Source organism: Melospiza melodia, chromosome 29 (assembly GCF_035770615.1).
Source record: "Melospiza melodia melodia isolate bMelMel2 chromosome 29, bMelMel2.pri, whole genome shotgun sequence".
Classification (NCBI taxonomy): Eukaryota; Metazoa; Chordata; class Aves; order Passeriformes; family Passerellidae; genus Melospiza; species Melospiza melodia.
In genome coordinates this window covers 578,418-590,677 of record NC_086222.1, presented here as the reverse complement: position 1 = coordinate 590,677, position 12,260 = coordinate 578,418, and the positions used below count along the sequence as shown (strand labels likewise).

The 12,260-nt window shown below is 50.5% G+C and overlaps 1 protein-coding gene across 9 annotated transcripts in view; it reads left to right on the top strand.

Annotated features, from left to right (window-relative positions):
- CADM1 (cell adhesion molecule 1) overlaps positions 1 to 12,260 on the top strand; it is a 134,331-nt gene that overhangs the window by 99,113 nt on the left and 22,958 nt on the right. For 5 of the 9 annotated variants that reach the window (XM_063178281.1, XM_063178279.1, XM_063178277.1 and 2 more), the window contains exons 6-8: positions 3,091 to 3,190; positions 5,944 to 6,116; positions 9,521 to 9,592. In XM_063178281.1, the coding sequence (XP_063034351.1) occupies positions 3,091 to 3,190; positions 5,944 to 6,116; positions 9,521 to 9,592 (345 nt within the window). The remainder of the gene's footprint in view (positions 1 to 3,090; positions 3,191 to 5,943; positions 6,117 to 9,520; positions 9,593 to 12,260) is intronic. The other 4 variants (XM_063178283.1, XM_063178282.1, XM_063178280.1 and 1 more) reach the window with 1 other exon arrangement.

Genomic DNA, 12,260 nt, shown 5'->3' with positions numbered 1-12,260 from the left:
ATCCCTGGGAGCTGCGCCTGCCAAACCTGCCTGGTGCGGGCTGGGGCAGGGAGCTGCCTGCCTGGGCTGGCCTGATGAAAGGAAACGGGTGGAAATAATGGGCTTAGGCTTTTGTAAGGCCCCGAACTCGGTGTAATGTTTTATCTCGGCTGATTAATGACATCTAAGCATTATCGATGAAGTGCATGTTTAAATGGATTAAGAAATCACTAACTGGCAGATCTCAAAGGATAGTCATTAGGGAGTAATCAGCAGTGCTGGTATTTTTAGAGGGAACGCAGGGGCCTGGGTGCTTGGCCTGATGCTGTTCAGTTGAAGCATTTGAAGTTCTTAAAAAGTCACTGTTAATAATCTTTGCTGATGGCACAAAAATGGGGCGAGCAGCTAAAAAAGGAAGAACTGGGACAAATGCAGAATAACTGGAGTGGTTTGGTAAGCTCCCAAGCACGGAGCTTGAGAGCTGTGAAAGTCAATGGGTTCTGGCTTCGGTGGCCAGTGGCATCCTGAAGGGAGATGAGGGTTTTGGGGTGCGTGGTCCCTCTGGGGCTGCAGACCCCAGCAGACCCCAGTGCACGGGCACGCGCCGTGCCTGTTGTGAGAGAAATCTCATTAAACGCAGAATGGCTTTGTAATAAGTTTTTCAAATTGGCTGCTGCTACAGTGTAACCTTTAGACGACTGGTATTTAACCTTGTATATCACTCTGAGCTTTTGAATGAATTTAGCTTAATAAAGGTGCCTTATTAAATTACGAGGCTGTTTTTTTTAAGCTGCTAGAAAGAGGCGTAGTAGGAAATAGCTGTGGGTTGTTGGGTCTAATTGGCTGCCACGGAGCATGCAGGGCCTCGGGTGCACAGATGCAAGTGTTTATTTTTATGTAACAATCCAGTGGTGTGATGCTGTGAAGTTCCAAGTTGAGGATTTTCGGGCACTGGTGAAAGCTGCCACTTCTTGCCTGGTGTCCTGTGTTACCGTGCGAGGTGGTCATCACCCCACGTCAAAGAGCTGCAGACATCACTGCTGGAACTGTAAGAGGCAGGAGCAGACAGCTGGAGCATCCTTGGAGCCATCAGAGCTCTGTCCGTGTGCTGCTAAATGTCACAGGAGCCGGGCTGGGGTCCCAGGGCGCTCGGCATTTCACAAACCTGCGCTCTGAGTCCATAATCTGCAGGAAATACACTGACTTGCTGTGAGGCAGGTGTGAGCACTGGAAGTGGAATTTAAGATTGTCTAAAGGCACGTCCTTAAACAAAGGGAGAAAGGCACCACTGCCCCTCCAGATTCTTGAGTGAAATTTTTTTTCATGTTGTGAGCCTGATGCCAGCCGGTCCTGTGGAGTGTCCAGCCATCCCTCTGCATCCTTCAGGCTCGGGTACATTTTCCTAAGTGCCCTCTGTAACTCCCAGCGTGCTGACAAGTCCTTTGCTGTGGTAACTGTGTTGGGAAGTTCTTGGCTTGAGCAGTGCTGATAAACCCAGATTCCTGTTGCAGGTGACCCCTCCACAGTGCCTGGATCCAAATGGGACGGGTCCACCTCACTGCCTCTGTTGGTTTGATGCCGCTCCTGGGGCTGGGAGGTGGCAGAGGAAGGGCTCACCCAGCTGGGTGGGAGCTCATGGAGCTGGCAGTTTGTGCTCAGTACAGCGAGCCTGGGTGTATTCCTCCTCATTTCCATCAGTAATTGTCATTAGTAAACAGCTCATTAGAAATACTAAACTCACCTAATGGGAGGGAGATGCAGTGGGAGAGGCAAACAGCAAAGGGAAGTGTTTCAGTCCCTGTGTGCTGAGTAAACTGGGCTGGGATGTTTGCTGCTCCTTCCACAGCACGGATATGACACCATCCACGTTCCTGGCACTGGCACGGGCTGGTGCTGCTGCTGCAGAGCACACCAGAAGTGGGGAGCAGATGCTGTGGGGTGGGAGTTGTGGACGGGAGCAGTGCCGAGGATGTGCAGGTGATTTATTTGCTGCATTACACCAGGTGAACTTGTCCTCCCGTGTTCCTTGTGCAGAGCTCTTGCCACTCCAGGGCACACCAAAGCTGCCCCACGTCCTGTGGGACTGGGACTTGTCCCCTCAGCCAGTGACACCCCAAGATGCTGCCAGCACCCCCAGCCCACAGGGACACCCCAGCTCCAGAGCTGCAGGAAGCATCTGTAACAGGGATTAGCTGATGACATGTTGTGGTAGAGTCATCTCGGGAGAGGATTTACTTGTGTAGCTTATTCCATTACTGAAAATTATGAGAGTTTAAATTGGTTAAATCCTGACACGCAGGTTTTTTTTCCTAATCTCTATTATTCCATAGGAGGCATGTTAATGAGTTAAACACAGTTAATAAAATGCAGCCAGCCAATATTTTGGGTAGCAGTTACTCTCAAAGGAAATAGAAACATTTAAATGGTTTCAACCTTTATGCATACTGATTTTTTTCCTTCCTTTGTTCCTTACAGTTGAGTAAATTCCTGAAAAATATCTATGGCTTAATGGCACTTGTAGCCTTGAATTGATTTCCTGCACTGATAATGTTTTAGCTACAGCTCAGATTGCGTTTTTAATCTCTGTTTCAGTCATGGGAGGTAATGAATTTTTTAATTGTGGACTCTAGGTTTGTGGTTTGGCTCTTTTTTTCCTGCAGGGTCTTACTAAAGTGTTGTTGAGTTGGCTCCCTAACTATCCATGCTTTAATTCTCTGTTTATTGTAGGATTTAGAGGAGCTTCATCCGGATGAAGTGCAGCCTCCTGTTGTTTACAGAGGCAGCGGTGGCTGTGGCTCTGTTTGTGTCTCTAACCAGCATCTCTTGTCCAGCCCAGTTGGCACTCGTGGACCTGGGGGCTGTGGTGCAGGAGTCGCTGGTACCCCGCAGAACCCTTCCATCGCGGGCACCAGGGGTCTCTCCAGCTTCTCCTCAGCACGATGGCAGAGCAGTTCCTTTTAGCTGGAGGAGCTCCTTTTAGGGAGGAGCTGTGCACCAGGAGCCCTTCCAGGGCAGCGCGGGGCCGTGGGGACTCGCGGTGCCACCAGCCCCGAGCGGGCACGGGTTAGGGTTAGGGTTAGGGGCTCACCTGCCGTGTTTTGTGTCCTGCAGATAAGCCTCAAGTGCGGGTGTCTCAGAATTACCCCTTGCAAGGCCTGACGAGAGAAGGGGAGCCGCTGGAGCTGACGTGCACCGCCTTTGGAAAGCCACAGTAAGTTGGGCCCTTCCCAGGGTGGGCCGGTGGTGACGGGACGCTGCGCGGCCGCTGTTGTGTTGCCATTCTCTGCTGTGAAGACAGTGTCCCAGAGGGAAGGACAGAGATGCCTCCTGCACCCAGACAGCTGCTGGCCTTGCATTTATTGCTGTGCACCTCATGGCCAAGGAATTTCCACTGGAAGGCTCCTAGGAGAGCTCCTCCTGGCCACCATGCAGCAGCCTTCGGGTGCAGCAGGACAAGGCTCCCAGCTGGACACCTCTTCCCCCAGGGAATGGCTGGGGTGGCATTAATCTGCAGTTAATCGTGGGTTTGGTTAATCTGCAAGAGCAAGGCTGGGGAGTTGTGGCCCCTGGAGGTGCCAGTGCACGGACACCACGCAGCACCACAGCACTGGCCCTTGGGGAAGTGGGATGGATCCCCAGGTAAGGCAGTCCATCCTTCTGCTCGTACTGACTGTGTGATGGTTTTGCTCCCCCTTGGTGCCTCGTGTGGTTTTTATAGAATACCAGTTTTATTCTCTCTCCTCTTCTTGCCAAGCCCTTGAGGCTTTCTTAGGCAGTTGAAGAAATTTATGCATCAGGAAAATCCTGGCAAGGGAGGGTAGATTTTCTCACACTTTCATTGCTGTTCTAATTTAAGTTTTGTCGGCTTTATTTTTTTTTTTTTCCAAAATACTTTCTCTTCCACTTGGATTTATGGCTGTCAAGTATTTACTATCCTTCCTTATTTTCCTCATGTCCATGAGATTTCTGCAAACATCCCTGAGATCTGTCAGTGCCTCCCTGGCAGCGTGCCCAGGGCTGGGCGTGGGGAGCTGGAGCCCGTCCAGCTGGGCGCTGTGGGCAGGGCAGGCACCAGGGGCTGCCCTCATCCTCCTGCTAGCCTGCATCCCCATCCACAGTATTTCTTGATTCCCAAAGTCCTTGCTTGGTTCCCAGTTTGTTCTGCTGGGCGCGAGGCCAGTCCCTTCCCGTGCATCAGAGGCTGGCACGTCCCTGCTGAATTCTGAATCCCGTTTAGTAGCGATTCCCTGCTCAGAGCCTGCCAAGCCCCTCTGCATTCCCGCTCCCCCGGGTACCTGCAGCGCCTCCCATTTGCTGTCACCTGGGAATCTAATGAACAGGCTTCTCTGCATTTTCTCCTTGCAGGCTATGAGTAAGACATTCCCATGTTAAATAGGACAGACACATCTCCCTGGCAGCTTGCTGCTGCACGTTTCGTGGTGCTGGCGATGTGCTGGGAATTGGCTTCTCTAGGTCACTTCACCTGGGTCTCCCAAAGCTAAGAAAACACACAGTAAAATAATGAGCTGGGTTTGGCTCCATCTTTTTAAGAGAAAGAGGTTTCATGAAATCTTTTACAGGGGTTTTAGATGAAGGGGGAGGTTTCTCCAGTTAAGCAAAGTAATTTCTCTGCAAAATTTGGCAGCCTAAATATTGGGGGAAGGAAGCTCAGAGGGAAAAAAGACTAGAGAGGATAAATTTCTATTTGGTATTAATACAGATATTTTGTTAGATTAGACACAACCCCCTAAAACTATGACAGAAGTGGGAAGATGCTGAAATGGTCACTTGTGAGGCATCCAGGGACTCTTCTCAGAGCAGCAGCTACTGTGTCGTGTACCAGCTGGGGACTCCACAGCACAAAGAGCCCCTCAAAAACTGTACCCAGGAGTATTCAAACCCTTCCCACCCCTACTGAAGTTAAACTGCATTGGGGCTGTCTCAGGAGCTCCTGCTGCCCACACTGTGCCTTGTGTGCTGATTCCATGGCAGCAAGGGACAGAGCACCAAGCCCATGTCCAAAACCAGTCAGCCAATGCCCAGCTGAGTTTGCTTGGTGCTGGATCCATGGCTGGGGTGCTGAAGCATCAGGAGCTTCTGCACCATGGCTGTCATGTACTGTTTGTACCCAGGGAAGAGCCTGAGCCCTGGGATGCCTCCAGCAGCATGAGGTCCCGCTTGCCAGCCTTGGAGCCAGGCAGGCTGAGCAGTGCTGTGCTGCAGGAAACTCCCCTTTAACAGCAGTTGAGTGGCCTGAACAGTGCTGGAATTTTCTTGTTAAGAAAGAGCTGATCTGTCCCCCCACTGCTGCTTAAAGGCCTAATGATAAGAGATGCTAAACACCCCACAAAGTGAAAAGACCCTTCCCAAAGCCCTTCAGCGCTTCGAATCTTTACCATCTCTAACAACCCAGGCTCATTTCATCCCCTGAATGCCGCAGACCCCTGCCCACGTGGGTTCCATCAGTGTGGGGTGCAGGAGGGGCTGCCAGGCGGGCTGGGGGCAGGAGAGGGGCTGGAACTCCCTCAGTGCACAGCACAGCCCCTGCCGAGGTCACCGGGGCCCTGGCAGCCTGTGGAAGGGTTCAAACTTGACAAAACCTTGCTTGTTCTGCTGTGCAGCTCTGCCCTCAGAGCACCCCGTGGATCAACACTGAGTCTGTAGCCTCAGAGCTTTCAGGTTTGCTGAGTAAGCGAATGATTAACCACTAATGAACTTTCTTCCTGCTTGCATTAGTGTTTTCAGAAAATTTAAGCTCTGGATACAGTTTCCTGTTGGGTTTAAATAAATTTAAATTGAGGAAGCCCTACAGCATCTGGGCTTGAGTAGTGCAAAAAAGTATGTGTTGTTTCTTTACAGTTTTTCTTGGTTTGGGCTTTCTGTCTGTGGATGAACTTTTGAAGATGCCATCTTGACCATAGGAAAATAGTAATGTGACTGTTTCTTTTTCTCCCTCCTCTGTAGGCCTACGGACATGAGGTGGTTAAGAGTAGATGATGAGATGCCTCAACACGTTGTAGTGTCTGGTTCAAACCTTCTCATTAGTAACCTAAACAAAACAGATAATGGTACATACCGCTGTGAGGCTTCCAACGCGGTGGGGAAATCACATGCGGATTACATGCTGTTTGTATACGGTACGTGAGAAAAACCACCGTTCTTCTAGACTCCTTTACACCTGATTGCACCATGCCCTGCTCGGGAAGCTGTCACAGAACTTTACATTTGCTCGATGCCAGGTTTGCAGGCGGCTCCTGAGCCCAGCGCTGTGCTGGGCTGGCAGGGGCTGGGGAGGCGCTGGGTGCTGCGGGGCGCTCGGCGTGGGCATCGGGCACAGAGCCTGTGCCAGCTCTGGGAGCTCCCAAGTGAAGCCGAAGGAAAGCCAGAGCAGGGGCGTGGGGAGAACTGTGCGGTTCTCCTTGGGCTTGTCACTGATTTCTGTCCTTCTGGTAACGCCTCCTCCAGAGGCCTCAGCAATGGTCCGAGGGGTTCTGAGCCTTTCCCTAGCCAGTTAATCAGGCAGCGTCCCCAAATAATTACAAACCAGTAAATAAACGGGAGGAATGAGGTGCCCTCAGCCTGTCTGTGTGGCTGGGCAGACACTAAAACATGCCTCAGCATCTTTTAAAGCGCTGTTAAGTACCTGCTTTAATTCTTCCTTTCCTCTGTGCTACTTTGGCATTGCTGTGAGCCTCATGCTCCTGCCGTGAGGTGTTGCATGGAATGGAGATTCAGGAGGCACTGGCAGGGCAATCCCCCAGTTAATGATGAGCTGCTCCTTGGGCTGCATATTTAAACTCTCAGTCAAGGGCGGTTGTGTGTGGCTGGGCTGAGTTCCTGGTGGGTCTTGGTCATTTCTGACCTGAACAATGCTACAGTTCCACTCAGGTGGGACAGAAACTTGGTCTGAAGTTTGTTCCATGCAACAGCCACCTGAAGCTCTGCAGTCTGAGCTCTCTGGTAGTTGATCCAGTCAAAGAGTGGAGAGCCTCCCATGCCTCTCCAAATGCCAGCTCTGCAGGAGTGGTTTTAAGCCCAGTCTTAGAAACTCACCTAAAGACTCAAGGCAGTGACAGCTTTGAGCTTATACAGAACTCATGTACCCCATCATATAGGTAATTTTTCTAGTGCCTCTCGCTCCACAAGACTCCAATTTACAAAATGAAGTCAGATAAGCATTTATGATTGGTAATTTGCATGCTCACTATGTAAAAAGCCCGCTTGTTTACATCAGTGTTGAAAGAAACAGCCAGTGTTGCAGAGAGCAGAGCAGTTGGAACAGGACACAGGCAGTTCCCCACGAGATGGAAATCATGAAAGCTGCTGCCAGAAAGCAGCTGTGGGGTGGGTGCAGTTCTGTGCACCCATCCTGGGCCAAGGCAGGGCTGGGGGCACCTCCCCAGCATTACTGCCCTGAGGTTTAGAGCTGGTGGGGAATCTCACATAATTACTCTGCATTTTGCATGTGAGCAAGAATAGACAGCGCTAGACTTCCTTGGGGTTGCTTCCTCTTGGGATTAAATCCCCAGGAGGAGAGCCAGGATGGCATTACTTGGAAGGAGATGCAGGTTCCCAGGGGATGGAGACTGTGGGTTCCAGCTTAGGCATCTGGCAGATGTGTGTCCGTGTAGAGGAGGGCTGCTCATGGGCACAGGAGGGTTTTACACACCCCATCACCCCCAGTGCTGCCCGTTTGGGACCATCCTGCTGGGCCATCCACTCTGGACAGCACAGGGAATCCTTTTAGCCCTTGATTTTAAAGGGAGGAGTCCAGAGTGGATGGGCTGTGGCCATCAGTGAAGCCTCCTGGCGCAGAGCTGCTGCTGAGGGCAGGTTCAGCATGGGGGTCTCAGCCCCTCAGTGGTGGGGCACCTACACCTCTGGCCCGTGGCTCCTTTCACGCCAAAGCAGCCTGTTCCCTGCAGCATTGGGGCAGTGCCATTGCAAGGCACATCCCTGCAGGCCCGGGGTTTGATGTGGCTCCAGCAGCTGAGCTGTGCCAGCTCCTCCCCAGCTGCCCACGTGGGATGGGGGTGTATCATCACATGGACACACGCTGGACACACGCTCATTTCTAAAGTTCATTTTATGCTTTTTGTCCCCGTGGGCGTGGGCAGGTACATTGCTAGAAACCTCCAGCTCCATTAGCACTCCAGATTTTTTGGGGTTTTTTTGGTTTTATGGAGGAAAAGCCCACGGCACAGCCAGACCAGGCTGGTCAGTGTGAGTCTGGGGGCCTCCCCAAGCATTGGGAGGATCCCCACTCTCCCAGGATACGTGTGGGTCAGCAGTGAGAGAGAAGCCCAGGGGCTGAGATCCTTGGGATGCAGAGGAGAGACAGTGACTGCTCACAGCACAGCAAACTATGGGGTGATGTTCCTTAACTCTTGGGAAGTTGGATGGAATATAATAATGGTGCAGTATATAATTAAAGTTCAGATATCTTAATTAGGGGATCCAAGGGAGCTCGCTCAGAGATAAAAGAGTAGCAGATGTGTTAGTGAGGAACAGCTGACGTGCTACGGAGGAAACCTAAAATCAAAAGCCCATGAAAGGTTTCATGCTCTATTATTGCCAAATGAATCCGTAGTTCAAAGTCTTTCTGACTACTAAGTGCATTCAGTTTGATCATCTGGGCATTGATACATATTTTTTCTTTTACATCTTCTCATATCTACCTTCTCCTGCCCGATAGTTTTGATAAGGATGTGTCCCTGTGTGTAACATCAATCCCGTGACGAGGAGCAGGGTTTGAATCTCAACAGGTCCAGTCCATCTGAGAAATGGTCACAGAGAGAAACATCTCATTAACGATGCCCTAGTAGCAAAAACAAGAGTGTGCAACTGAAATTGTCAGAAAAATATTGATTTTTTTTTTTTTAATTAAAATATCTTGGTGGAATTCCTCATACCTGGACATTGATATTCAGCAATGGTGTTGTTCGTTTCTCTGTATCCCTCACCACCTTTGAAGTAGTTTTTAACATCCTGCTGCCGTGTGTTTATAGAGGAAGAGCAGAGAGGTTCAGGGCCCTGGGAAGACAGTGAGATCTGTTGGTGTGCTGTTAATGCTCGGGCTGTGAAGCACAGCAGGGCCTCTCACACAACCCTCCCACCCGGGTTTGCAAATGCATCCGTAGGCAACCACCAAAGCACCACCGTGTCTCTCCTTGTATGTGCAAACTGGTCTTTTTGTTGTGGAAAGCGTGCAGTTTATTTTCCTTATGCCTCTCCCATTCCATTCTCTCTCTCATTGACTAATTTATGCTGGGTTTTATTTATTTTTTTTAGCACTGTAGAAGGCAGAAAGGGGGGAGAGGCTGGGGCCAGGTTCTCCAGCCTGGGTAAGTGTGGGCGGAGGATCTGGCCCCGCTGTCCCTGCTGGGCTCCCCCCTGGGATTTAGCCAGGGAGGGGTCCCCATCCCCATGCTGCTTCTTAGCATCCTTGTTTTCCTCTGATCATAATTGACCGCTGTTGTGTTCTGCTTGTTTTTTTTCTTAATTTGCTTTTTTATTATTTTCCTTTTTATATTTTATCCAGATCCCCCCACAACTATCCCTCCTCCCACAACAACCACCACCACTACCACCACCATCCCTACCACCATCACAGGTATGGTACCTTCATAACCATTGGAAATGTCCTGAATGTTTATTGTCTTTTATGTATATAAGCAGAGCATGAAGCCTGGGGAAAAACAACAAACCAATCACTTGCAGTATTTTTTTTTTCCCCCTCAAATACGCCCACCCACAGCACGAGCCCTGGTCCGGCAGCTCGGCGTGTCAGACAGTCCTTGCTGTGGGTGTGGGCGTTCCTGAAATGTGGGAATTGCCATGGCAGGAAAAGTGATTCATTCAGTTACTGGTGGCCAGCACTGGGTACTTCACATGCAGGTGCCAAAAGCCTCAGAGCTCCCTTAGCACGGGCAGTCGTTTCAGCCTCCGTCCCGTCAGTACCAATTTCTGAGCAATTTATAGAAAGTTTGGTCTCTGGCAGTTCAATTCGCCTGATGTGCCTCAAGATGCTTTTTCTCATGCCAAGATGTTGGTATTTCTTTGTGATAAGCTTCTCCCTCCCTCTCCCAGAAAAGGGAATTCCACCAGTTGTTTTTATTGTGTGAATGCCATCCATAGGCCCCTTCTTGAGGAGCTGCCTTTCAGCTTGTGAGATTTTCCGTGTCTTGCGAGAAAAGATGAATAAAAACAACCAGCAAGATCATGACACCTCTGTGACACATCCTCATACCTCCTCACAGACCTGACTCACCAGGAAAACCCTCCTGATTTATTTGTAACCATTCGCATTGTCATTTCTCTGACCTTTCCTATTCCAACCGCTGCTTTTGCTTTTGCTTGCTGCTTTTTGTGGGTTTTTGTTTTGTTTGTTTGTTTTTTTTTTTTTATTTGAGGCAGAGGTGACAAACGGCAGGTGAGGATGGACCATTGAATAGCTAATGGCACAACGTTTACTGTTGCTGTAAAGCACCCCTTGTGTAAATGCCTTCACGTTTTATTTGCTTTTATGACGCTGCTCAGCTGACTCTCACCACCCTGCCCAGGGCGTTCCGTGGCTTCTTTTCCTCCCGAGGTTTTTGCAGCCAAGGCCGGCCCCGCTGGCACGGACGCGCCGGCGAAGCCTCTCTGCACCAGCACCAGCAGCCTGCCAGCCCTCGCCGTGCTCTGCTTCCTCCCTGCAGGTGCCTGCCGCGCTCCGGGCACCCGTTCCGGGCTGCCTCTCCCTCCTGCCCTGGCGTTGCTTCCTGGCCTTAACCCGCTTTTGTTTCAGAGGAGGTTTGAGGCTTTCCCGCAGCCTCCCTGAGAGCTGTTGGCAGAGAAGCTCGGCCGTGCCCCACGGGCTGTACCTGGACGTGCTCGCAGGTTTCTTTCTCTGACGGTAATTGCTCGTGCTTCCAGTGAGTTTTGGAAGGCTGAATGGACCCATGTGTCTTGATGCTTGGATACCACCTTCAGTTGATCTTGGTGCCTGCAAACCTTAATGACTGGGACTGTTTTGTTTTTGGGAGCTGGGTTGTTATCAGCCTGTCGTTTTAGGGATTGCCCCAGCACTGCCCTCCAAAGCTGGTGCTGTGTCAGGTCCCACAGCAGTGCTTGGTTCTTCCCAATGAACAGCAGTTTGGTTGTTTGCTGTCCTGCTGCAGCTTGGCTGTGGATGCTCGGTAGCCTTTGGGCTTTCCTTCACACAGCTTTCCAGGTTTTTTATACTAAAAATAAGGGGAGAGATGATTCTCGCAGTCGGAAATGGCCGTGTCATCAGCCTGGCAGAGGTCCCTTGGGGTAAGGAGCACGTCGCTGTCCAGCATTGCTCTCTCACCTTGGTTTGCAGTGGTGGAGGATCTCAGACTCTGGTGGCACAACCCAGTGGGTCTCCATTGCCTCCTTGGTGCTTTTCTGTGTTGCCTTTGAACTGCTGAGGAGGCTGGAACAGTAATGATGTGATATTGCTCCCTGATTCCAGCAGTTCCTGCTCGCGATTTGTCGGAAGAAGATTTACTGATGCTGATAAGGGAAATGACTATTTTCTTCCCTGGCACTGAGTCTTCTTGACATGTGTCTCACCATGCTGTGCCCATGAGTTCAGTGTGCTTTTCCCACCCAGAGCAGCCGAGGCTTCTCCTCCCTCTGTCGTGCAGAGATCTCTGTGTGTGTGTCCTCTCCAGTCAGCGCTCAGGAGTGTGGAGCCACACCAGCTTCTGCCCTTCAGTAGTTAAGAGACTTTGTGGCTGGAAAAAATTAGGTCAAATTAACATAATCTCTAGAATTACATAGCAGAGTAGTGTTGGAACACTTTTCAAAGCCTTGAGAGACACCTGATACCTTAATTCCCAAATGCTCCAGCATTCTTCCTGTCTGACAGAGGAGAGCTGGGAGAGAGCAGGGTGTTCTCTGAGCTGCTGGCAATCCAGGCATCTGGAGCCAGCCCAGTGGAATCCAGTCCTTAGGATGAGGTGGGTTTGAAATCTGCTTCGTTTTGCTTTTGTCCCCCTACTTTTAGTATAACCCTGACGTAGTTCGTGTCCCCTGGAACCATGGAGTAGTTCTGAAAAACAATTGTCTTGCTTTAATTGAATAAAACATGGGGAAAGAGGCTGCACTGAAGCAGTTTCTATCAGGTGACCCTAGAAAATTCTGCCCTTGGAGTTGTCCTTTTGATTTATTGGTTCAGGGAGTTTCTGGGGGAGCTCTTGGAAAGCTGACCTGATGCTTTCTCCAGCGAAGGACAAGCTGAGCAGTGAAGTTTCCAGACACCACGACCTTTA